Source organism: Oncorhynchus clarkii, chromosome 3 (genome assembly GCF_045791955.1).
Source record: "Oncorhynchus clarkii lewisi isolate Uvic-CL-2024 chromosome 3, UVic_Ocla_1.0, whole genome shotgun sequence".
NCBI classification, from domain to species: Eukaryota; Metazoa; Chordata; class Actinopteri; order Salmoniformes; family Salmonidae; genus Oncorhynchus; species Oncorhynchus clarkii.
In genome coordinates this window covers 26314500-26341515 of record NC_092149.1, presented here as the reverse complement: position 1 = coordinate 26341515, position 27016 = coordinate 26314500, and the positions used below count along the sequence as shown (strand labels likewise).

General features: G+C 42.8%; 1 protein-coding gene across 9 annotated transcripts; it reads right to left on the bottom strand.

Annotated features, from left to right (window-relative positions):
* Positions 1–4: 4 nt before the first annotated feature.
* Positions 5–26838, bottom strand: LOC139391947 (tropomyosin alpha-3 chain-like). 9 transcript variants are annotated; one of them, XM_071139576.1, is made up of 10 exons: positions 26591–26838; positions 25235–25360; positions 14866–14999; positions 14228–14345; positions 13976–14046; positions 12430–12505; positions 10365–10427; positions 10183–10252; positions 9938–10016; positions 8479–8837 (listed from the first exon to the last, which is right to left on the bottom strand). In XM_071139576.1, the coding sequence occupies exons 1-10, from the start codon at positions 26702–26704 to the stop codon at positions 8834–8836; spliced, it is 855 nt and encodes a 284-aa protein (XP_070995677.1). In that variant the 5' UTR covers positions 26705–26838; the 3' UTR covers positions 8479–8833. The 9 variants fall into 9 exon arrangements, with proteins under 9 accessions (XP_070995662.1, XP_070995664.1, XP_070995694.1 ...); XM_071139568.1 differs by lacking the exon at positions 12430–12505 and adding an exon at positions 13223–13298 and having other exon boundaries at positions 8652–8837; positions 26591–26817; XM_071139561.1 differs by lacking the exons at positions 8479–8837; positions 9938–10016; positions 12430–12505 and adding exons at positions 5–1464; positions 13223–13298 and having other exon boundaries at positions 26591–26817.
* Positions 26839–27016: the final 178 nt, after the last annotated feature.

Here is a 27016-nt window from a genome sequence, read left to right as displayed (position 1 = left end):
AATATTTTGGAATGTCAATACAAATCGTGGTTCTTTATTTTCATAATTATTACAATGAAAACATTACTGGTAACACAATGTTTACACCCTTGGCGTCGAGTGAAAATTTCCAGTTAAACTTGATGCAATATTTTACTTTTTATTTCTTTAAATTTTATAAGGTTTGCAGTTCACTTCATTTGCAGAAAAAAAAGTTTTGCCTATACTGATAAGTTTAGATAATACCCTTGTGTCCCTTCTCCCTATTCATTGGCCCCTATGCTTCCATTTTGGCAGTGGAATGCGTAGTGATTGGCTGATCACTCCCCTCCCCCACATCTTATCGGGAAAAATAACAATTAGTTTAGAGGTCTACAGCTGCAATTGGCTAGAATATCTGCATTCAATTCTGTCTGAAGCTATACGACATTTATATCCCTTCAATGACCTACAACTCATTCACAATTACAGTTCCTGATCTTGAAGGGGGAAGTTAACTGGGGGGGAAAAAAACATTCCGTTTACAGTAACTTGTGACATTGGCCCTTTTTGGAAAACGACTCCAGATAAAAACAAAAATGTCATGCAACTAAACAAAACACTTCTCCCTTTTAAGAAATAAACATGTCACCCCCCAGCCCTTACTTGTAAATTAACACAAAATACTTGACAAAAGGTAGCACAGTTGTGGACCCTCTGGGCATTGGCACAGTAGAAAAGCAGTGCTTGTGTAAGGATGTTCCAGCAGAAGGTGAGTGGTTAGAGGGGGACAAGAGTTTGAGGCGATATGTTGGTAGGGCAAGTGGTTCAGATGGGGATAACAGAGGGAGAGTTTATGATCAAAATGGTGGTCCCATTCCAAAAGGGAGACATAATTAGGTAAGAGTGTTTACCCTTGCCACCTTCATATGTGTCCCAGTGGACACCAAATATCCCCGTAACAAGGGTTATCAGAAAGAGAGAAAAGCCTCGATGTATTTAAAACGCTTACGACTAAAACAGCTAGCAGCCAAAGAAAAATCATAGGAATGGCCTCAAAACACACCTAAGCTGGAATGTGAATATTAGAAACCTGTGAGACACTTAAGATGTGGGTGCTTGAGTAAATGTTGCCCTTTTAAGACTAAAAGAAAGCTATGAAGAAGCTATAAAAAAAATAAGGGGGGGGGGGTGCTCATCCAGAGAGCATCCGCAGATACTGGGGTGGAATGTGGGAGGGGCGGTCAGCCATTTTGGTCTACTGGGGAGAAACATTTGGCTAGGTGTGGACTGAAGAAAGTGCTACCTTCACCAAAAACAATGAACATCCCCCCCACGCTAAACAGTCAGCCAGCACAGACAGAGACAGGGCCAGAGGTGAGGGGGTGGAGCAGTAAGAGGTGGTGGAGGGGCCAGTAGCCACTCAGAAGCTGTTGAGGTCCTCCAGGGTCTTGTCCAGGGTGGCGTGGATGTTGACATTCTCCTCCTTGGCGTTGGCTAGCGCATCTGTAAATCACACAAAGAAAGAACGAATGTAAGGGTCCTCCTGGTGGTGAGATGAGGACGTAGGAGGCAAGACATTGAGATGTTGAAAGTGGTGTTTGAGTTTACTAAGAGGTCTACTACACTATAGTGGAGCAACGCCAAGGGCTAAACCATGTCAATCCACATGACAAAACCTCCTGATAGCATCAAATCAGTACATGACTACTTTGAAAACAATAAATCACATACATTAAAAAACTCAAGGAATGAGTTCAGCTGTAGCTGACAGAAGTAGTAAGACATCTGTTTCTACAACTCCAAAAGATGGTATAGCACCTGGTCAGATGTTGAAGTTGGAGATCCCCCTTAATACCAGGGGTCAACAAATATCAGAAAGTACTTCCTGGTAATTCTAGCAGTACCTCAAAAGGGGAACTTAGACCAAACCATAACATTTGAAAACAACTTCTCTATATATAGTGATAGAACCAAATATGTAAGCCTTAATCTGTAAAACAAAACCCGGGGTGACTAAGGTAAATTCTATGACATAGCTTCATAATTCACAAGGTCTCCATAGAGCAAAGAGCCGTGTTGTATGCTATACATTATGGAGGTTTGGTATCACCAGAGAATAATTCCCTATTTAACTACAGTATAAGTCACCTTGAAAATGAACACAGCCCGAGCTACTGCATGGCCTTATTTAGCTCTGACAGAGCGAGATCATGGCAGAAAACGAGATCTACTCACACTAACGTTAGAACATTTCATTAAAAAGGTCTGGCCTGTCAGCTACATTTACAATTTAGGCCTTTAGCAGACACCTTTATCCAGAGCGACTTACATTCAACTTCAAGTATTTACTTCAGCACATTTCAGACTTGGAATGCAACGCAATGTGCTTTACAGAAAAAATATATATATAAAAGCTGAAATATTTACGCGAGAGAGAGAGCCTGGAAAGAGAGCCTGGAAGAGTTAACAATGCCTCAGTTTCTCAGATGCCAGGAAGATGAGACAAAGTAAAATACCATCCTGTGTAGATAACCAAGGTGGCTTATGGGAAGGTTAGAAGTGACTGACTAAGCAATCTTGGTATCAGCTATATAAAAAACTGCAACATCTGTAAAGGCTAGACTCTCAGCCTAACAGTCAGTTAAGACTGGTGGGCTGACGGTCTCACTGCAATAATTAAACCGATATTAAATAAAAGATGATTGTTTGACGAAATGACCAAGACTCTCTCAGTACTGAATATTTTACGACAGATATTAGATACATCCACAGCTTCTCTGGCAGGCTATTCCAAAGGCTGGGGGCATAATAACTAGAGGCCGTCTCTTCATGCCTCTTGGTCCTAGGCTTTGGTATAATTAAAAAGGCCAGTGCCAGAGGACCTGAGGGACCTACTGGGTACATAACTTAAAAGCATGCCTGACATGTATTGGGGTGCACAATTGCAGATTGATTTACAAACAATAGAATCTTAAAAATGTATTCCAAAACTCACAGGCAGCCAGTGCAAAGACCTTAAAACCGGGGTAATGTGTGCTCTCCATCTGGTCTTGGTCAGTACCCGTGCTGCAGTATTCTGTATGTTTTGCAGTTGACCAATGGCTTTCTTGGGTAGACCAGACAGGAAAGCAATACAGTAGTCAGACTTGTCAACTTAAGGTAGTGAAGTAAGACAACCACGTTGGTAAAAACATTCCTCAAAGCAGCCATCAGGTCCGTGCTAGTAAGGAAACAAGTCCAAGCGCTAGAGTAAGAAAGTACAACAGAGGTGGGGTTTAATTTTGCTTGCTATGAACACGTTTTGTACTGCCTGCATGGGACAGCAAGTGTTATATTTATATGACTTGAATTCACAGTATATTGGTTGATATACTAGTATGGCTATCGTCGCCTAGTTCTCAACACGTAGCTTTATTTGGTATTCATCACAACCTTTGGCTAGTAAATTACCGACCTATGTTGGCTAAACTTTTTTTATTAAAGTGAAAAGAGACCCTCCATGAAATCTTGGCTGGCTTGAACAAGAAAAATATTTTTAAAGGCATACTAGCAAAGTTAACTAGCAATGTATTCACTCAGCCAGCTTCTGCTTAAAATTTGTAGCCAGCGTAATTTTTTTATATATATATATATATATATATATATTTTTTTTTTTATTTTTTTTTATTTTAAATTGCAGTAGCACAGTCATGGTGCACTAGATGGAAACAATGACTACATGCATACATACATACCAGTCAAAAGTTGACACATCTACTCATTCAAGGGTTTCTCTTTATTTTTCTATTTTCACATTGTAGAATAGTTAAGACATCAAAACTATGAAATAACACATAGAATCATGTAGTAACCAAAGTTCAAATATATTTTATATTTGAGATTCTTCAAAGTAGCCACCCTTTCCCTTGATCACTGCCAAGAGTGTGCAAAGCTCTCTCAACCAGTTTCATGAGGTAGTCACCTGGAATGGGTTTCAATTAACAGGTTAGCCTTGTCAAAAGATAATTTGTGGTATACAGAAGATAGCCCCATTTTGTAAAATACCAAATTCATATTACGGCAAGAACAGCTCAAACTTTAAGACACAGCTCTTATTTTAAGACAGGAAGGTCAGTCAAGGCGCAAAATTAAAGAACTTTTAAAGTTGAAGTGCAGTCGCAAAAACCACCAAGCCCTATGATGAAACTGACTCATGAGGACCATCACAGGAAAGGAAGACCCAGAGTTACCTCTGCTGCAGAGGAGAAGTTCATTAGAGTTAACAGGCACAAATTGCAGCCCAAATAAATTATTCAGAGTTCAAGTAACAGACATCTCAACATCAACTGTTCAGAGGAGACGGCGTGGAACAAGCCTTCATGGTCAAATTGCTGCAAAGAAACCACTACTAAAAGGACACCAATAAGACTTGCTTGGGCCAACAAAAAAACAAACAAGCAATGGACATTTGACAGGTGGAAATCAGTCATTTGGTCTGATGAGTCCAAATGTTATTTTTGGTTCCAACCGCCATGTCTTTGTTAGACGTAGAGTAGCTGAAAAGATCTGCACATATGTGGTTTCCACCGTGAAACATGGAGGTGGTGAGATGTGGGGGTGCTTTGCTAGTAACAGTCAGTGATTTATTTAGAATTCAAGGCACAATTAACCAGCACAGCTACCACATTCTGCAGTGATGCGCAGACAGGACAAATGACCCAACACACCTCCAGGCTGTTGAAGGGCTATTTGACCAAGGAGACTGATGGGAGTGCTGCATCAGATGACCTGGCCTCCACAATCAACCGACCTCAACCCAATTCAGATGGTTTGGGATGAGTTGGACAGCAGAGTGAAGGAAAAGCAGCCAACAAGTGTTTAGCATGTGTGGGAAGTCCTTCAAGACCATTGGAAAATCATTCCAGGTGAAGCTGGTTGAGAGAATGCAAAGAGTTCGCAAAGCTGTCAAGGCAACGGGTGGCTACTTTGAGGAATCTCAAATATAAAATATATAACACTTTTTGGTTACTACATGATTCCAAGTGTGTCATTTCATAGTTTGTCTTGTCTTTGTACTGTATATGTACGTACAAAGCCATCAATCACTTGACAACATTGATTTCTATGTGAAGACTCAATAGTGCATCGAAGTCAAATGAAGTCGGTTAAGATGGCATCTCATTGAGACATAGCACGCGCAATTTGTGCTAGTCCAGGAAGAGACGTTGCAGGCTAGCTCAGTGCTGCCCTCCTCATCGAGTAACTCAAGTTGAAGGCCGACCGGGGTACTGCAGGCTGCCATTAGAACTAACTTATGTTGTTGTGAGCGATTAAAAGAAATTCAAGGACTGTTCAAGGGCATACATCTGGTGTATTAGAAGTAATTGGTACCAATTTGGGGGGGGGGGGTCAGTCTTTCTTCCCTGGATGGTAATAAATAATTTACTTATTATCTACAAAACAAAAAGAAGTAGCCCAATATATATTTAACAGACACCATTTATCTCTACTGAAATGTGGGTAACCTGCCTTGTGGGGGAAATTTGATACAACTTTATTTTAGTTGTGGGTCTTGTGATTTCTTTATGGAATGGCTGAATGATATTGATATACCAAGACTTTATGGCAATGTTAGTAATGCTTATTCTGTCAATCTGCGATTTCTACATACATTTTTTGGACTTTTAAAATTGATAGGCTAAACCTATTGATTATTGAAGAATAGAACTTATGAATGCCTCATGAGCTTAGTCCAACTGCCATACCCCATCAGAACCCAAAATACAAGCTTGTTTTACTCCATTGTTTACAAACAATGTAATTGTAAATAGCCACTGTAAAGCCCCAAAACATGGTCAAAACTATGATTTTTATATCATGGCTGGTCAGTCCGTCCATCGCTCGTTCTTATGATTTTGAAAGTGGTTGCATTTCTCCAACCTCATCCCTTTATTTTATTACCCCTTTTTCGTGGTATGCAAGTGGTAAGTTAGCCTTGTCCCGTGGCTGCAACTCCCGTATGGACTCGGGAGAGGCGATGGTCGTGAGCCCTCCAAAACACAACCCAGCCAAGCCGCACTGCTTCTTAACCAGTTATGCATTATGGGGCGCTCTTTTAATTTTTGGATAAAAAAAAAACTTTCCCGTTTTAAACAAGATATTTTGTCACGAAAAGATGCTAGACTACGCATATAATTGACAGCTTTGGAAGGAAAACACTAACGTTTCCAAAACTGCAAAGATATTGTCTGTGAGTGCCACAGAACTAACGCTACAGGCGAAACCAAGATGAAATTTCACAGGAAGTGCCCCAGATTTTGAATGCGCTGTGTTCCAATGTCTCCTTATATGGCTGTGAATGCGGCAGGAATGAGCCTACACTTTGTCGTTTCCCCAAGGTGTCTGCAGCATTGTGACGCATTTGTAGGCATATCATTGGAAGATTGACCATAAGAGACTACATTTACCAGGTGCCCGCTTGGTGTCCTCCGTCGAAATGATTGCGTAATCTCCAGCTGCGTGCATTTTTCCATTTGGTTCAGAGGAGAAACCAAACTGCCACGAATGATTTATCATCGAATAGATGTGAAAAACACCTTGAGGATTGATTCTAAACAACGTTTGCCATGTTTCTGTCGATATTATGGAGTTAATTTGGAAAAAAGTTTGGCGTTGTAATGACTGAATTCTTTTTTTTTTTCTTAGCCAAACGTGATGAACAAAACGGAGCAATTTCTCCTACACAAATAATATTTTTGGAAAAACTAAACATTTGCTATCTAACTGAGTCTCCTCATTGAAAACATCCGAAGTTCTTCAAAGGTAAATTATTTTATTTGAATGCTTTTCTTGTTTTTGTGAAAATGTTGCCTGCTGAATGCTAGGCTTAATGCTATGCTAGCTATCAATACTCTTACACAAATGCTTGTGTAGCTATGGTTGAAAAGCATATTTTGAAAATCTGAGATGACAGTGTTGTTAACAAAAGGCTAAGCTTGTGAGCCAATATATTTATTTCATTTAATTTGCGATTTTCATGAATAGTTAACGTTGCGTTATGCTAATGAGCTTGAGGCTATGATTACGCTCCCGGATACGGGATTGCTCGACGCTAGAGGTTAACACAATACCCGCTTAACCCGGAAGCCAGCCGCACCAATGTGTCAGAGGAAACGCTGTACACCTGGCGAGCGTGCATGCGCCCAGCCCGCCACTGGAGTCGCTAGAGCGAGATGGGACAAGGACATCACGGCTGGTCAAACACTCCCCTAACCCGGACAACGCTGGGCCAATTGCACACCACCCCATGGGTCTCCCGGTCGCTGTGACAGAGCCTGGACTCGAACCAGGATCTCTAGCCTTAGACCACTGTGCCACTCGGGAGGCCCAGCCTCACCCCTTTACCAAAACAGTGGTGGGGTGACTAATTGTTGGAACTGCAGATGTCAAGAACTTTAAAAAAAAAGCTTTGGTCTTCATTTCAAAACCAAACTGTTGCAAAAATCTCAGCAGTAACTTTATACAAAATGGTACCATTGAATATTGTGATTGGCTATAATTATGCTATGGCAATATTATCCCACCCCTAATGCATTTATGCCAAGATAGCAAACATAAGACTGTAATAAAAGGTTGTGCATTTAGTTATGGGTGTGTAATGAATTCTGTAGATTTAAGTCAATAATTACCAAGTTAATATCTTGCATTATGACAGTCACTGCTCATTCGACTCATTTTGTGCAACCACAGGCATGTCATTTTGATGTCATTGAATAGTCCATTTTAGGCATCTTGTCAAACTACTTACTGTAGCTAGCTCAGTTAGCTGTACAATGACAATGCTGTGTGTACTGACAGTGTTTGGAATACCAACGCTGACTGAGCTAGTCACTATTACAGGCTTTTCTGCTTCAGTAACAAGGAGGAGTAAATTTATCTACAAATAATAAACATTCCTGACACCAGGTCACATTAAAAATACAATAATTGCACAACTTCAATAATTAGTGCACTGACCAGGTTAATGTGCTACCAGCATATCTTTTAGGTTATTTTACAAATGAAAAAATTCTATATTTGCAAGTTTCTATACTTAGTTCTCTGACAACGTAATAATTCACCTGAAAATCTGTTTTGAGCTTTCCTCTTTTGGGTCACTTCATAAGACGTGACTCAGAAGGGTGATCATGAGAAAGGTAAGGGTCTGTTCCACCTGTAATCTAGGATTACACAAACCTGGTCCGCAATACTGGATCGTCTTTGAGTGATCACCAGGACATATTTCCAAAATGTATGTGTGTCTGAGGATGTTATGCCTTTGGTGCCAATTCAAGAAGTGCAGCAAAATCTAGCCTAACATTCACTGTTGCATCAGACAACACTGACCCACTGATTCACTGTTGCATCAGACAACACTGACCCACCTTTGGTGATGCATATCCATGCCAAAATGCATAGTGAAGCGAAACCAATGAAACCCAGACAGTGTGGACAGCCAAAAACCAGTGAACATAGAGAGCACAGACAACAGCAGAGGCATTCTTTTTCCCCCCTCTTCATTAGGTACAGAGAGACAGTCACAAATACAGTGTGAACATAAGTTTGTCAGAGACTGAGCAGTGCAGTACAGATAGGAAAGGAGTCCAGACAGATGGACAATAAAAAGACAGTAACACAGAAACTCAGCCAGCGTGCTGGCCGCAACTGGGCCAATGACAAAGGGAGATGAGAAAACAGTCCAAAGAGAACAGAAGAGACAGGCACTGGTGACTACGAGGAGGGGTTGGTTCTTTCTCTCTAGAAAGGAAAGGGGGGGAGAGCACGCAACCGTTGTGGCAGTTCAGGCAGACCGAATTCAGAGTACTGGGTTTTCCAGAAATCTAACGAGTCCAATTTATCTGAAATAGAGACGGAGCAATGGAAATTTAACACGTCAAATAATCCTGACACACCATGGTTATTGTTGTCATGGGGGTGTAAACTCACAGCAAGCCTGCAATCCATGCGACTCCAAAACACACCATGCATGACCGGAGTTTAAGGGCAACTCCACCAATTTTTCAGCCTCGTTTTCATTATCTCCAGCACAACACCAGTGTCAACATGTGAAAACAGCGCATTTAAGTTGTTCAAAATGTTAGTTCTACCCGATGATATCAAAAGTTAAGTGATTGTCAAACAATGAGATTTATGGTGACGTGGAAATCAAGAAAATACTCCCGTGGGCTAGAAACTCACTGGTGTGTTTTACTTTGATTAATCCTGTGATGAGAAGCATCATTTGTTTTAGGACCTTAACCACAGATCAGAGAATTGCACCATTTTCACATATTTAGACACTGGTTTGGTGCTGGAGATGAATTAGGTTAAAGTGGCGGAATTGCCCTTTAAGTGTATTACAGTAGAAGACTGGGATACTCAAACTTGTAATTGAATTAGACTGAAAGAAATTGCCAAACAAGCAGATAACATACACACAAGCTGCAAATCAATAGTTCCAAATGGAATCCCTGACCTAGACTAGAGTCAAAGGCATTGATTTCCATAAAAATATCATGTGTCGACGGTTACATGTGATAGTGCGCGAGCCATATCTACATAGTCTCAGTGTTCGTGTCTTGTGCCGTTGCCAAGGTGACAGCTCACATCCGTTACTTTGCAGAAGTGAGTGATACGAGAAAGAGGAAAGCTCAAGGTCTCTGGAGACATACTTGTAGCTACCATATGCTTGTATCCATCTACAATGTATCTATCCCTAGAGTCAGAATAAAATGGTATGTGTACATGGTAGACTATGCCTCAATACATTGTTTAGTGCGATACATTTTCCAGCACAATCATCCAAAGGCTACCAGAGCACATTCCACTACAATAGTTTCCTAGCAACTCAACTTGTACCATCCTCTTATGACAGTCTGCATACTGTTACTGAATCATACCGTTATTAACACACTCCAGTTCAACCCACACCACAACAGGCATCTAAATGAGTATTTACATGGAGGTCATGTCATTGAGGGCATGGTCCAACTCCTCACTAATGGCTTTGTACTTCAATTTCTGTGCATAGAGCTCATCTGTGGGAGCACAGAGGGGGAGAGGAGAAAGGGATGAGGAGAGATATACGCCAAGAGGGATGAGAGAAAGACAAAGCCAGAGAGAGGGCACAGGAGGGAGAGTACAGTTTATAACACCTCATAACAGTACTGTGAATTACAACAATGTGGAGAGTGAGAGTCCTACCTTCCAGGTCATCAATGGTCTTTTCCAGTTTGGCCACTGATCTCTCAGCAAACTCAGCACGGGTTTCAGCCTATGGGAAAGTAACACGTTTATTAAACCCCCCACCACAGCAATACAGGCACATACCACAGCATCAGTCAACCATTCAGAGATTCATGATAGGCGTTTCCGGGGAATCTCACCTCTTTGAGTTTGTCGGTCAGGATCTTGATCTCCTCCTCATACTTGTCCTCTTTCTGGGAGTACTGTAGGGGACAAAGGAAGAGAAAAGCTAATCAGAGAACCACATGTTTGGGACACTAGGGAGTCCTCGGGCTTATTCAGGACAGCACAACATCAGCGCGTTCGCATAGAACAGCCATGATTCTTCTGTCATGTAGTAGTAACATGGCTGGACATCTGCGACTAATTAGGAACAGATACTGACCTGCAAAGAAACCCCCTGGGAAGGGGGTTGGCCTACAATTAGGAGAAACAGATTCTTATTCCTCATTCCTTTTGAGTACTCAGCCTGCTCATAAGCTTTTGACTGTGACTGCTGTACTATGAGGATTTGAGTCGAAACAGGTTGCCAGTGGCAACTCTACCACCACAGACAGAAGGGGTAACCCAGACAAGTCGCGGGGCTATCCGTTTAGAATGTTCACCACCAAATATGGTAGCGAGAGGAAGTCCAGTCAAGGTTAGTGAGAGGATGGAACTAGGTGAAGCTGGGCCGACATTTGTACCCAAAACTAGAATCTGTTATGGACACAGTGCACAACGTTTTAGAGACCTGACGCTTTGCCAAAGTTAAAAACATGCATTGTTGAGAGTGCAAGGTCGAATTGAGCTTGTGCACATGCGCACTTCAAAGGGAGCATTCCCTAATGGAAATATGCTACAACGCACCAATAGGATCTCACTAGTTCGTGTTTGGCCCACCTCCTTGCTTGTTCTGCCCACTATGCTTAATTTGCTCCCACTAAACGACACAGATAAACTCTTTGGTTAGTTATAAATATATTTTCTACCACCTTCGTGCGGACCGAGTGGGAAGGCATGGGCTCATCAAGCTGTGAAGCTTTTGAGAGAAGGTGTGTAGACTGATCGTGTGACTCAACATGCCTGAGGAGTTAGAGATGGACAGTTTTTCTATCTGTGCAGCTTTCAATGCCGCTAGTTCGGGTGGGAGAAAAAGAAGAATGAAAACAAAAACAGGCTTCTCGTCAGATGACATCATTGACAGACACTCGTTTGGCAATGGGAGTTTGCTGAAAAGGCCTCTTTCTCTGAGCTACAGAGCACTGGTGTTGTGCAGTACAGTGTCATCACCCTAGAGGGGGGGGGGGGGGGTGTTACGCCAGATGTGGGTTTGCATTCTTGCAGCTGCAAAGTCAGGGTGTGGCCTCTTATCCAGAAGACCTTAAGGATTACACCACAGCAGACAACCACCATGCAGACTCCCTCCCTGCCCTGAAACACCTTAGTTAGAACCAGTCCTGGGCCCCTTCAGATGGGAGAAAGAAATGGATGTTCAGGATTGAGGAGTCCCCAGTGAGCTGGTTTTGATGCCTGCTCATATGTACTTCCTCGTTCCACTTTAATGGCAACAGGAGAGAACATCTGTGTGTCTGGATTTTCCTCCGGGTTGGCGAGCCTTCTAGAGCTGTTAGAGTACTTGTCTACATTCCAGGCAATCTAACGTCTGACTTTGTGGTTGACTGGGAATTTGTGATGCTGGCAGTTTAAAAATCGGTCGGTTCATTCAAACAGATCAGCTTATGGTGCACATGCATGTGGTTACGGGAGCAGGAACCAAACCGGTTCTGGGGGATGTCTGAAACACAACCGACTTGCTGAGGCTGTGGGCGTGACAATGCCAGACACCATTACAAGACAAACAGGTCTGCCTCTACTTTGATGAATTAAGCTGATTACACATGGCATTATAGACTAAAGACAAGCATTCTATAGCATATACCAGTACACATGCTTATTAAAACATTAGAGAATACTTATCCCTTCTCAAAGGAAACCAAACATTTCAAATTCAGGTTATGCACAACATCCAGGGTTATGGTCATCATATTGTAGTTAAAGACATTCACCAGCAACACTCATTTTCCATTCCCCTCATTTCAGTTCAATAAGGCTTTGGAGGGCTTTAGGTGGTCAATGGACCTGTAGTTGTCTCCAGGACTGGCCTGGGTGCAGTTACGTTCAGTTCCAAACAACATGCAGGGGTTTTCCCTCCCTCCCTCCTACCTTCTCAGCTTGGGCTTCCAGGGACTTTAAGTTATTGCTGACATTTTTCAGCTCCTCCTCCAACTCGGCGCATTTGCTGCAGTATTTAGTTTTTAGTTTGCGGTTCATTTGGGGTTGGGGTTTTAACAGGGTGTAGGAATAGAGGGATGAGGAAGAGGGTGGGTAGGAGAGGGCGTGAGGAAAATGAGGACAAAGGTCAATGGATAAGGTGGGGGGGTAAAGAAAAGATGTGACAATGAACAGGGGAATTAGAGGGTGGGGGTAGAGACAACAGACAGATTTACAAAGAGAAAAACAAGGAGAGAAAGGCATGAACTTTAACCTCGGAGGAATGGGACCCAGAGCATGGCCATTCTGCTACAAACTAAATAATATCCCAACAATACAAAGCATAGACTTATCATACAAATCCCTGATAAACCAAGGGAAAATGTTTGTGGTCAAATACTCTTAGTAAACTTGGAATATGGACCGCCTGTAGGTCTCGATAAAGCTGTATAAATTCATGCGGATGATATGCAGAGAGTTTGAGAAGTAAAAATGAGCACACACGAGAAGGGGAGAGGATCGCGGAGGCAGCAGCTATACAATTACAGCGGTCAGTCATGCAGCCAGATGAACGCAGGAATTTATGTTAGCGAGCGTAGGAGGACTGAAAATCCCTGTGAGCATTCCTGGTTCTCACAAACCAGGTTCAGAGGGTTGTGGTTATGGACGTCTGTAATCAGACCCGTCGAGGGTCCCCATAAGGCACCATTCTGTCCTGTAGTTGGTAAGAACAGGGAGAAAGTACCTTGTCCTCAGAGGCCTGCAGGCTCTTCAGTGATTGGTCGAAACCCCTCAGCTGCTCCTCCAACCTCCGGGCGTTGCTGTTAGTGAGAGTGGGGGGGGGGGGGGGTCACATGACGCAGAAGCGCATGCAGAAAGAGCGAAAGAATGAGAGAAAATGGACAGAAGTAGACAAGATAGAGGGAAAGAGAAGATGGTAACCGACAAAGGGACATGTCGGTATGGTAAACCCACGACACATGCACGCACGCACACACACCGGGAGAGGACAGATTGGATATCGTCATGGTACTGTTAAGGCATTCCCACTTTTATGCTAATGATAACGTGCTAGTCCAGTGTAGTGCTAGCAGACATTTGAATACATATTTCAGCTATACTACAGGTAATTACAAAAGTAACAGTATCGTTCTGTTGCTTAGTGAATGCAGCAGATAAACATAAGCACCTCCAGTTCACTGTTAGGTAACAACAAATCTTCAAAACATGTAAAAGTAACATAAAAGTGGATGTGCAGTTCCTACTAAAGTAACTAGAGTGAATGCGTCATGCAGTCAGGCAATGCCGTGTTGGGGCCAGTTAAGTAACGCCATGCAAACATATGGCTGAAACCCATTGTGGCTTTAAACTTACTTCTGCAGTGTAAGAGTGAGGGAACTGGTGGGTGTGTGTTCTGCTACAAGCTTAAGCAGATGCAGTGTGTAGGTGAGAGGTACACTGATATATATAAAATCATCAATGTGAGAAAGCGACTCACCCCTCGGCCAGCTCCGCCCTCTCCTCTGTACGCTCCAGATCACCCTCAATGATCACCAGCTTACGAGCCACCTGTAGGGGTAGAGAGGAGGCAGAGAGCAAAGGAAGTAAAACATTTGAAAAGAGCAAGAGAATGAGAGAACGAAAGAAGTGGTGATGCATGGTCCAAGACTTCTTCAGAAGCCACATCAGAGCCTTGTCCTAGATGTGTGACGTGTGTGTTTGGGGGGGGGGGGGGGTCTGATGAGCTCACCTCCTCATACTTGCGGTCAGCCTCCTCAGCGATGTGCTTGGCCTCCTTCAGCTGGATCTCCTGCATCTCCATCTTCTCCTCATCCTTGGAGGCCCTGTTCTCAATCACCTTCATACCCCTGAGAGAAAGGGAGGTAGAGCGAGAAAGACGGGCATGAGTGTCAAAAGTGTTTAGGCCTTAATAACCACATTACAGTGTATTGCAGGCCTTAGCTTTCTAAACAGGAAATTTTGTAGGAAAGAAACCGTAAGCTGATATCTCTGTATAGTCTGGTGGCAAACTAACTCTACAGCTCTTCTCTGCTGATATGTGGTGTCAGGACCTTATAATGCAGGCGAGATCGGAGGAGGAGCACTGATACAAGGAGGTCAGGGGGCAGTGTGTGTGTGTGTGTGTGTGAGAGAGAGCCCTAGCCTATATACATAAACCTGTTCATTACCCACAGGGTACACCCTCAAATAGGCTACTTCCAGCTCACATCCACCAATGACCTTCTCCCACATCCCATCTGCTTTAAAACCCTGACAGGAAGTCAAAAGTCTCCCGCTTAGAGAAACAGGAAGTGGCATCAGAGGAAGTGAGTTGACCCGGTGAGGACTGAACACCGCCCCACCTTCACCCATTCAAAAAACACACACCTCTCGCTCTCATCTGCAGCTTTCTCTGCTTCCTCCAGTTTCTGCAGAGCGGTGGCCAGTCTCTCCTGGGCCCTGTCCAACTCCTCCTCAACCAGCTGGATACGCCTGTTCAGAGAGGCCACCTCAGCCTCAGCCTGGATGGGGACAGAAGTTATTGAGAAGTAATGTACACCATAAGCACACCACCTCAACCTTTGATATAGAGAAGGATTACAGAGTGAAGTAGCCTACAATCCCACAACACTGGTAGAGTGAGAGTTACTATGACATAACAACCAGCAGTTATACTCACACACACAGGCCTGTTAAAGGACACACCTCTCCCTCAGCCTGTATGCATGGGTGAGAGAGAAGCAGCACTCTCCACTGAACTGGAACAGAGCTGGGAAAGTGGGAGTGTGCTCTCAGTCTTTGTAATGGACACCAACCCATCACATTTCATCCCCACAAGAGTTGGATACACTAATGCACACAGCAAATCTCTCCCCAATTGATGTGGCCACGAATCGCACTAATTGGGCACACCAGCCTAGATGACTGTGCTGCCTACCCTGGGTGGGTCGGGTATGGAAAAGCAAGGAAGAGAATGCACAGAGACGGATGAGGGGAAGGTTAAAGCACTTAGTGAATAAATGTTTTAGTGCCTTGTAGAGAGTAGCCTGGCTGTTCTCTCTCCATGCCTTGGAGCAGAGGAATAATGCAGTGTCAGAGAAAGCGGAAGACAAAGAGCAGTGAGAGAAGGATAGGAGGCGTATTAAGCCTTAGATAGCCACAACCAGATGAGCAGATCAGAAGATGGACCAGAAGGAGGCCAACACTGACACAGCTCAGTATATACTGCAAAGCACATTGAGGATTAGGACTGTCTTACTTGTAATACCTCCATGGTCAGTTGCTAAACTATGTTTTCAAATACTGCCCAGGAGTATATTGAGACACATAGAACACCAAACTAAAAACAGAAGGGGTGCATAAGCAATGACAGCACCTTTGAGATGTAGATGTATACAGCAACACTTGATTAACTACCCCTACTACACACAAACACAACCTGCTGTGGCTGCATGAAAGAACGACTTTGGAGCACAGACAAACCCCGGTTGCCATGGCACTGGCATGCAAGTGTTTGACAGCCTTTACGAAGAATGGCCCTCTCACCAACGTAGGCTAGCGCCATAGAGATATGCAAATCGGCACACCCTCAACGGCACCCCCTCCGGACCACTCGCACCCTTGAAATATTCCTCGGCCACTAAATGAAGAGTGCTATTAGTTATCTACTTCCTGTCTGACCAAGCACATTCTGGAGGTGGTATTTTGCAGCCATGGTGGTGGATGTATGAATTAATATTAGAGGTCGACCGATTATGATTTTTCAATTTAGTCTCAAATAAATAATGAAACATGTTCAATTTGGTTTAAATAATGTAAAACAGTGTTGGAGAAGTAAAAGTGCAATATGTGCCATGTAAAAAAGCTTGGTGGTTCCTTTTAAGATGAGTCTTCAATATTCCCAGTTAAGAAATTTTAGGTTGTAGTCATAGGACTATTTCTCTCCACACCGTTTGTATTTCATAGACCTTTGACTATTGGATGTTCTTATAGGCACTTTAGTATTGCCAGCCTAATCTCAGGAGTTGATAGGCTTGAAGTCATTAACAGCACTGTGCTTCAAGCATTGCTAAGAGCTGCTGGCAAACGCAGGAAAGTGCTGTTTGAATGAATGCTTACGAGCCTGCTGCTGCCTACCACCAGTCAGATTGCTCTATCAAATCATATACTTAATTATAATAAACACACAGAAATACAAGCCTTTGGTCATTAATATGGTCAAATCCAGAAACTATCATCTTGAAAACAAAACGTTTATTCTTCCAGTGAAATATGGAGCCGTTCCGTATATTATCGAACGGGTGGCAACCCTAAGTCTAAATATTGCTGTTACATTGCACAACCTTGGTCTTCACACAGACAAATGGTCTTTACACAGTTCGCAACGAGCCAGGCGGCCCAAATTGCTGGATATACCCCGACTCTGCTTGCACTGAACGCAAGAGAAGTGACATTTTCCTTAGTTAATATTGGCTGCTGACATTAATTTTTTTTGACTACATATGCAGGTTTAAAAAATAGACTTGTGTATTGATTTTAAGAAAGGCATTGATGTAGTTGGTTAGGTACATTTGTGCAACGATTGTGCTTTTTTTGCGACTGATTTTGTTAAATCACCCGTTTGGCGAAGTAAGCTGTGATTCGATAAATTAATGAATTATATGCAATGCAGAACAAGCTAGTTAACCTAGTAATATCATCAACCATGTGTAGTTAACTAGTGACTATGAAGATTTTTTATAAGATAAGTTTAATGCTAGCTAGCAACTTACTTTGGATCCTTGCAGCCACAAGGTCCTTTTTATGCCAAAACTCACATAACAGCTGATCAGCCTGCCACGCAGTCTCCTTGTGGATTGCAATGTAATCGGCATCCAAAAAGGCTGATTTCAGGTTATCATAACAATCGGTCCTAATTAAATCGACCTCTAATTAATAAACTATTCTAGACTATTGGAATTGAGGAGCATGTGTATGCATCTTCAAATTCCTCTATGGAGAACACTGTAGCGCAGAAACACTTCAGCTCTAGACTAGAGAATGAGGCGTCTCTAGTTAGCTTGGTGGTGTTTAGTGTTTGTACACACCGTATGACCAAGATGCAACATGATCCGAGTCTTCAGAGGAGCTTATGTAATAGAGTAGTAGCATTTCTGAATACTGTAGACTTCCAGAAGGCTGAGTCAGACAGGTGGAATGATACAACTCCTTCAGACTAGGCCTGATTTATTCTGTGGGAAAAGGGCCAAACATTCATTGTCAGGTTGTCATCCACTTAGGTAACACACACACCATTTTTGTTGTCAGTTGTCATTTCCTCTGACAAAAAAAAGCCCCATCACAATCAGTTGGCAACCACACTTCCTGTGCACAATAGTAGAATGACTCCACGGGAGCCGTGCGTTCTGTCTCACCCGCTTCCAAAGCAGGCCTCTGTGCTAGAGTATAACTGTTGACCAAGAGACCCTCATTTTAAAAACTGACTGTCCACTGTGTAGGCTATTTATTGCAGTCAAATGCTATGGAATGGCCATATATATACAATTATTGTGTTGCATTTGTTTTGCTCCAAATAGCTCCTTGAAAAAGATGCTGAGCGCATATCAGTGACAGCATTCATGTCTTGTAAGAGTTTTATCATGAGATGAAAGGAGAAAACCATACGGCTTTGTATCATCTGCGTTTGACCAAGTTATCCTCGAATTTAACCACAGAATTACACCATACAATTACAACTGGGGCCTGGGCCAAAGTAGTGCGCCATAAAACCGCAATAAATGTTGCACTGTGTGGCAACCCAGGCACTTACATCACTAGCTACTAGTGAGCTTAGAGGAATTTGGCAAGTTGTTGAGGGCCAAGCATTTGAAATTCTAGTGAGTGGGGAAATGCAGGGACAACTGAAATACAAACTATTCAAAGCATTTGACCAACTTTCATCTTGGAATTAGCATTGCACAAATAAAACACCAAATCAATGAAAGACGCAAAGACCTTTGGGTACAATTATTCTTAAGATAATTGGAAATGCAGGACGCCCATAGAGATGGATCGAGGACCCATCTTTGTATCTGTGCCATTATAGTGTCTGCAACAGCATGGGCTGCGCCATAGACGGGTTGGTTGTTTGCCAACAAAAATGCACAACTATGGGACAAAACAGACTGGGTTGGCTTAGATTGTTGACAACATGTAAGCTATATTTGGTCTCCAATGATTTTTGAAAACAAATACATGTGCACAATGAGAACTTGTCTCAAATACATTGTTATAGATTTTTGGTTAGCTAGCTAATTTCAGACATATTACCATTGACATGAACACCTCAAAACAAGACATGGTATCAAGAACATGAAACAAGCCACTTACGATTCCCCACATGGCGGTTTGTCATTCTTGTCAGCAATTTGGCCATCCAGAACAACAACAAGCTAACTTCTGCCCCAACGAGGTGCACGTCGTTCGTAAAGTGGTCAGCTAAGTGATTCGAGCATCAGGCCAGTAACTGAAAGGTTGCAGGATCGAATCCCTGAGCTGACGAGGTACAAGTCTGCAGTTCTGCCCCTGAACAAGGGAGTTAACCACTGTTCCCCGATATGTCATAATTATAAATAAGAATTTGTTCTTAACTGACTTGTCTAGATAAATAAAGGTTCAATATGTTTAAAAGTGTTTTTTTTTATTTTTTACATGTAATCTATTGAAACCATATGTAACAGTATAGCTTCTGTCCCTCTGCTCGCCCCTACCTGGACTCGAATCCACATCCGTTACACTGACCCCCTTTTCCGCAGCAACCAGTGGTCCAGGTCACGGCACCAATGTAACAGTATAGCTTCTGTCCTTCTCCTCACCCTTAACTGGGCTCAAACCAGGGACCCTCTGCACACATCAACAGCCACCCTCAAAGCATCGTTACCCATCGCTCCACAAAAGCCACGTCCCTTGCAGAGCAAGGGGAACAACGACAAGGTATCTGAGCAAGTGATGTCACCGATTGAAACTATTAGTGAGCACCCCACTAACTAGCTAGCCATTTCACATCGGTTACACATATCCATTTTAAAAAGTAGTCACTTTTCTTCTTGTGTTTAAAAACAATTGGAAAGCCAATATTGTAGTGCTGGAGTCCTGAACCAAATAGTGTCTAAGTCATTTATTGTGGCCTCTTGATGGCTGTTATATCTTCAATCCATTTACAAACCATCACACCCAATTTGAATACAATGTGCTGATCATTGGATGATTGCTCCCAATCCATAGTAATCCCCACCCAATTGACTACTTTAAAATGACAATGGCCATGCTAAAACTGGTTATATCCATGATGTCTTCTCTCGCTATGAGGACGCCCAACTCCAGGTAGCTGGGTATCTGATTTAGCACGAATTTGTCAAACCTTTTTCAGCTCCAATATGAGGCTATTGGACTGAGCCAGCGGAAGAAACCGACAATAGGTGCTAACCGTAGCCATCCAGACAACTGACTAGGGTAGGGGGTTCAGTTCAAACTGTACTGGAAAGTTGCCATAGCGTAACAAATCAATGCATCTAAGACCTGTAACTTGCACCTGGATAAGTCAAAGCCTAACGTTGGCAGATACCGGAATGTTATTGCAACGTTACCTGTTCCCTTGACCGCTTCTCCTCTTCAACCTGTCTTTGCAAAGTCTCAGCTCTTTCCTCGGCTTCATCCGCCTGTTGCTGCAAAACTTTAATTTTTCGCTTCACTGCCTCGATGCTATTGGCCATTTTCTTCAGTCGACTTAATTTGTTAGCTAACTTGCAAAGATTGAAAACGCGTTTCTAATAACTAGCTCGTGCAGGATGCTAACGTTAGTCGTTCCAGTCGGATTGGTTGCAAGCTGGCAAACGTCGTTCCCGATGCGATGTTTTCCCGAACAGACAAACCAACGCCCCGTCAACGAGTCCAAACTGGAAATTAGAACAGAGCTTCGTTTCTTTCAATCTAACGTTGCTCAACACTGTTGTCAGCTTAGTCTAAATTAATTCTTACCGGCAGACAAATGTAATGTGCATAACAACGTCAAGTAGTTCGATTGATAACTATGGCGAATGAATCATAGACTAGCCTAAAAATTGTAAATCAAAGTTTTCACCTCGATGTGTCAATGGACACAGTGAGACAGCGTCGTTAGCTAGCGGCTAAAGTAAATGCTATAGGTTCGAAAGGCAGTTCCAACAAGATGAATACAAGTAGGATTTTCCCTTTAAGCAAAATGTATGGCTCCAGTTGTCTATTGAAGATGAATAAGCAAATTGCTAAGCATTTGGAGGAAAGTTGTGCAAAACAAGACGGTTACTCTCTCCCTCCACTGCTCAGTTGCCTCGTTCTCTTCCTTATTTCAGCAGACAGCACGCTTCCGGTCTACTCCACCCTGTCAAAGGGGAACTGACGCCTTATATATTCCCGCCACCTGGATAATTTTGACTTTTAACCAAATGATAATTAATTAAAGGTCTCCAACGCAAAGACAATGAAACAGTAAACACAAATTGTCATATTTAGAGCTAGCTAGTAACTCAACCTGGTCTCAGAACATTTCGTATAATTATGTACGTAAATCAGAGACACTCCATTTAGTATGAAAGGTTAAATTCCATATGGTATGTATCAATTTATGGATGTCCGTCACCCATTTCGCATTATATGTTATGAATTACAATTTGTATTATATGTTACGAATTAGCAACATCTAAAATATGTTACGAATTTGCAAAACATACAATATGTTGTGAATTTTCAGAAAGTACAATATTGTAATGAAACAGCAAGGAGCAGGTCTCAAACCCTCGACCTTCGAGCCCGAGGTCCGGCACGCTATCAACTGTGCCGCATGCTCTAAAAGATGCGCGTGCAGCAGAGTCGATATCCGCGCTTATAAACCCAGGGTCGTTACACTACTCCCTCCTTTCAAAGAGCGCGTCCTCGCGCTTGCTTGCGACTCTACGTCTTACAGGAACGCATTCACCGGCCAAGCACACGCACTGTTGTGGATGCAAGGTCCGACCACTTCTGACACCAGTGTAATGAAACAGGCAGGGAGCAGGTCTCGAACCCTCGACCTTCGAGTCCGAGGTCCGGCGCGCTATCGACTGTGCCGCAAAAGCATGCTCGTGCGGCAGAGTCGATTTCCTCGCTTATAAACCCAGGGTCGGTACACTATGTTATGAATTAGCAAAACATATGATATGTTACAAAGTCTAGCTAGGTGGCTAATGTTAGGTAGCTGGCTAACATTAGCTAGGCTACTGGTTAGGGTTAAGTTTAGTAGTTAGTTTAAAGGGTAAAGGGTAGGGGAAGGATGAGCTAAAGGTGTTAAGGTTAGGGGAAGGGTTAGCTGAAAGGGGTAATGTTAGGGGAAGAGTTAGCTAACATGCTAAGTAGTTTCAAAGTAGCTCAAAAGTAGTAAGTAGTTGAAAAGTTGCTAATTATCTAAAATTATAAAGTTGTCTGTGATGAGATTTGATCTCACAACCACCTTAATTTCGTTTTTGCCTTAAGCAACCATCTGTCTTATGTAAACATACCAAATGTAACATATCATACTAATTTGAGTGTCTTGGGTTTACTTTAGTATGTTACGTCTAGTCTATGAGACCAGGCTATAACCACACACCGCATAGACATCAATTCAACATCTATCTATTGCACGTTGGTTGAACGTACTTTCATTGAAATGACATGGAAACAACGTTGATTCGACCAATGTGGCCAGTGGGTCATACGGTTCATCTGAAGCAATATCTTTACTCTTCAGGATTTACTTTTGTTACCATAGGTCTAGGTCCTGTCTGCAGTGTATTGTCATGGCCCAACTCTTCCAGGCACTTTTGGCTGGCTGCCCTCAGCTCACAGGGCCATCTGTCCAAGCTGCATATGCCAGCTGGCCAGGCCATTATCTGGACTGGAAGGCAGTGAGTGGTTTTATTTAGCATAAAGAAGATGCATACTGCCGTGTAATGCTCTGGCTAATTGTGAAATGTGTTGGCTTGAAACCCCTGCTTTTAGCCCATGCTCAGGTGACACATCTTAAAGGATATAAATGTTGTACGTTATGGTTTTAGTGTATGTAAAGATTCATTCCCTGGTATTCAATAGATGTGAGATGGCTTAAATTGAGTATTACTACTCTTTTCGCCCCATATATCCAGAAATGTGCACCATGGTCCATGGGTGATGTTCATTGACATGAACAAATGTGAAGTTGTATGTGGACTTGAGAATGGCACGAGATATTCCCATGATTACACATACTAGCCAGTATTTGGCTGAACCAGTACCTGGGTTTGAGGAGATTATGAATTTGACGATATCTCCTCTCGCCCAGGATCCTTAAATTCAAATTCAAAATTCAAAGTCCCATTAACAAGCGTTTCAAATGTTATAATGTCAAAATACAACTAGTTGGAGAGCAACTATCGTCATTACTGCCGTTACGCACGGTATGTGCTTTCGAAAAAGGTCTGAATAAAAAGTATCTATTGTTTTTTACCAAGTTCGCGTGTGCCAAATCCATCTTCGCCACCTGCAATAAAATCACTCATTGCTGCCACGCGCAGGTCGGCTGATCCAGCAGCGCCACTGTATCCCAATATATATATATATTTTGGAAGTACATACCGTGCGCAACGGCAGTAATGACGATAGTTGCTCTGCAAAACTATTTTGGTGAGTACTGAACATATTTTGACATTATAAAGTTTGCGGAGCTGGTTAATGTGACTTTGAATTAAAGGATCCTAGGCGTCAGAGGACATCTTGTCATATTCATCATCTCATCAAGCCCAGGTACTGGTTCAGTTTTTTGGGGGACATATTAATCACGAGTGGCGTTGCATTTTATTTTAAATGTAAGTTATGATTTAAATCAATGAAATAGTCAAATGATAATTGGATACTGGATGAGTTCTTCTGATCTGCCTTTGTAACTCTAAGCGGACAGTGCAATGTTAAAAAGACTGCAGTTGATCTCTTCCCTGTTTCTTATGTATCTTGTCATTTAATGAAGGGTCAGGAAACACTAGCAGCTCCATTAGAAGAGTAAGTAATGTGTGCCACCCACACATCTCCCAATACAATGTTCCAGGAAAGATTATCTCAACAAAGAACAAGCCAATAGTTTAAAACGTGTCCCTAATCCTAAATAAAGGAGCAGTGGACACCCCACGACTCCACAGTGGATTACAGCAGTCTGGGAGTGTCAATGACATTTGAAACCGAGTAGTTTGAAGGTGTAACGTTATTAATCGTTCCCACTACACTCTGCCTAGTCACCGGGAACACAATGATGACAGGAGTAATAACAGCAGTGACATGGCGACACTATTAGCACTAATCCCCCATTGGGTGCAGAGCAGAGGGGAAGGGGGTCTTGTAGCCAGCTGGCTATGCAGAGTGACACCCTGTCTAAATCAATTTCACCCCCTCTTGGATGCCGAGAGGCTTTGCACTGAAATGCCACTGCAGGGGGTGGTGCTTGCCGGTTGGTGGGGGAGGAGGAGCAGTATATATTTTATGGCTGACCCTGAATGGCCATTTTGCTTTGTGTTGTGTGGTTACAGAATGCCACACTTCAGGGTTTGTCATGGCCCCCACAGTACGTGTAGATCTCTCCACCTGACTGTGAATGTCTCCTGCCTCACTAATGTCTTGTTGTGACTCTGTCCCTCGAAACTAACTAAAGATTGAAGGGATATTCTGTCCTGGCAACTGAGACCACAAGTCATGACATTATGCCATTAGATTGTCTGAGATGCCACACGAGCCAGGGCATAGATGTTGTGGTATCTTTATCCTCACTGAGGATTCTGGCTCCTCTCAAGGTCTCTTAGTGCTTTTCTTTTTCAGGGCCTATCTACTACATGGTATTTACCAACAGGGAGGTTTGACAGCATTGTCTCTATGGGTGCATTCGTAAATTCACTCTGGAGTGCCCAAGAGTGCTCAGAGTACGCTCTGGGCGTTCATAAATTCAGAGCGTTGTCAGATTGTCTGTTATCTCTGGCCAAAGAGTAGGGTTGATCTGAGCGTTCTGACCTCACAACGGCATTCAAGCACCCAAGCTAGCTGACGCTCTATTGAATACCAGGGAATTCACTTTACATACACTAAGTAGCTTGCTAGCTACTTCCAGACATAAATGAGAGAACACCTCACTCTGACCCTTTTACTCGCACTAGCAGAGCTGGTTTGGCTGTTATCAAAAGAGTTGCTGACTGTAACGTGTGCTGCTGGCAACAATTTAATTAAGCTTTTTTGCCGATGTTTACTGACACCGGCCACATTGAACAGGTGTTGGGCGTTCGTAAATTCATCAGTTATTTTGAGTGAATTTACGATCGCGCCCCATGACAGTGTCTGTGTAGACATGGCCTTTACACACACCCGGCCCCCCACCCCCCCTTTCCTCCGCCCCCACCATTCTGACCTCTCCTGTTTTAAACCCTGTGGTATTTTGGCATGGGAGAGCCTTCTCAGGGCTTTGCCATAAGAAGGCAAGCTATTAGTATGGCAGGTGGACGTGCTATATCAGGGGAGGGCTTCCCTGACAAAACCATTTCATCATTATCAAGGGACAGATAGGAAGAGAGGGATCTAAATAAGGTAGAGAAAGGGTGCGGGCCTGACCTGTGTGTTGGAAACTAATATGATGGGAAGAGAGGCCTTGTTTGTATGTGTAGGTGTGAGAGGGCAGTTTGTGTGGTGTGCTGTTTGGTGTGCCAACGGAACTTACATCTGCAGCTTTCTTGTCTGCAACCTCCAGCTTCTCCTGGGCATCCTTCAAGGCCTCAGAATATTTGTCCAGCTCATCCTCAGTCCCCTTCAGCTTCTTCTGCATCTGGATCAACGCATCGTCATGCTGACGGAGGGAAAGAACAACAGACAGGGAGGAGTGGGAATGAGAGAGACAAACAGGCAGAAAGAGAGGAGATGGAGAGAGAGTGAGGAGAGGAGAGGACAATAGAGCGAGGGAGAGATACAGTATGAGAGGATGGTTAAAGGGAAGAAACTCAGACAAGCCAAGATGTGTGAAGACCAGGCTATAGAGTGGAAAGAAACACACACAGTAAGATGTGAGAAATAGAGGTCAACATCTCAAGTTTTCCGAAAACATATTTCAGTAGTACATTCATTGAAGTCATTGGGGAGATTAGAGCAAATAATCATGTTAGATGGCACATATTTCCAGCTTTGGTTCATTATTTAGTGAATAAAACTATTTTTGAATGTTATGTATAATGATTGGTCGCCTTTGATGAGCAATTGATCCCAAACATCCACAAGTATGAGTAGCCGAATGACTGTGTTGAGGGGTTACAGTGTCAATGCATTGTGGGTATTAATATCTCCAGGCTCTCAGCCTTCGTCCCTGAACTGCTGTGTATAACTATTGCTGGTACTTGTCGTTGTTCCCAACCCTACTATTGGATTCCAACTTGGGGACAGGAGGACAGCTGTCACTGTCAAGAAGAATACCCACACGCAAGGTCTTAATATAGTTTTATGGAGCTCTCTGGAACACAATGATCACTTTAGGATCCGGATATAATGTCTTCATTTGTCTTTTCCTGTGACTATCTGTCAATTAAGTTTAGGCCTTTATAAAGGCTCCTGGCTGTCAAACTTGGATTTGTCATTTTGATATTTGTTTCTACGTTTCGGTAGAAATACCAAGATCATTTGTTTGCATTCTTCAAACAACTCAGACTTAAACTCCCTGAATGTTGTTAACATTGAGTAAAAACAAAAAACATACTCATAGTTAATAAATATGGTATATGCCATATTTTATGTTATTTATTGCTAATAACATTTAGTGTGAGCATAGGTTGCTTGCCTTCTCTAGGTAATGATTATTCAATTCAGCATTAACAGACCAATTTTGAATTTGAGCTCTATTGTAAGGCCTCAAGATTAACCTTCAGTTGACCTCCCCTAACCAAGGTATGATTAGCATCTTAGCAATTGTTGGGCTACTTATGTTAGCAAAGTTAATCAACTGTGTGTGAGTTAGCATCACCTAATTAATTACTAACTAGAATTATACGGAAAATACTAGGCTAGGCTAAGCTAGGATAGGTGACCCCACCTGCTTGCTCTTATCCTCAGCTGCCTTTTTGTCAATCTCGGACTGGTCAGACGCTTCCAGAGCAGTCTCCTTATCCATCTTCAGCATCAGCATCTTCTTCTTGATGGCCTCCATATTGCCGGTGTTTGGTTAGGCTCACGAGGCAAAGAAATTAACCTGGATGTCTTTCTGGAGAAGGGTTCAAGGAGGATGAGTTGGAGCCCAGAAGGAGATAGGGAGAGAGATGGACGGACAGAGAAAGGGCAAACTCAGATTATCATAGGGTGGGTGGTTTTATACTTGATGGAAAGGTTGGCAACTCCCATCTCCTATGCCGCTCCTCTAACCTATTTTAAGACTCCTCCACTGACCAAGGCCTCTAAACCTATTATTCAACTCCGTGTGTCTGTCAAAATCTATCTCAAACGCTCACACACACTTTCTCTC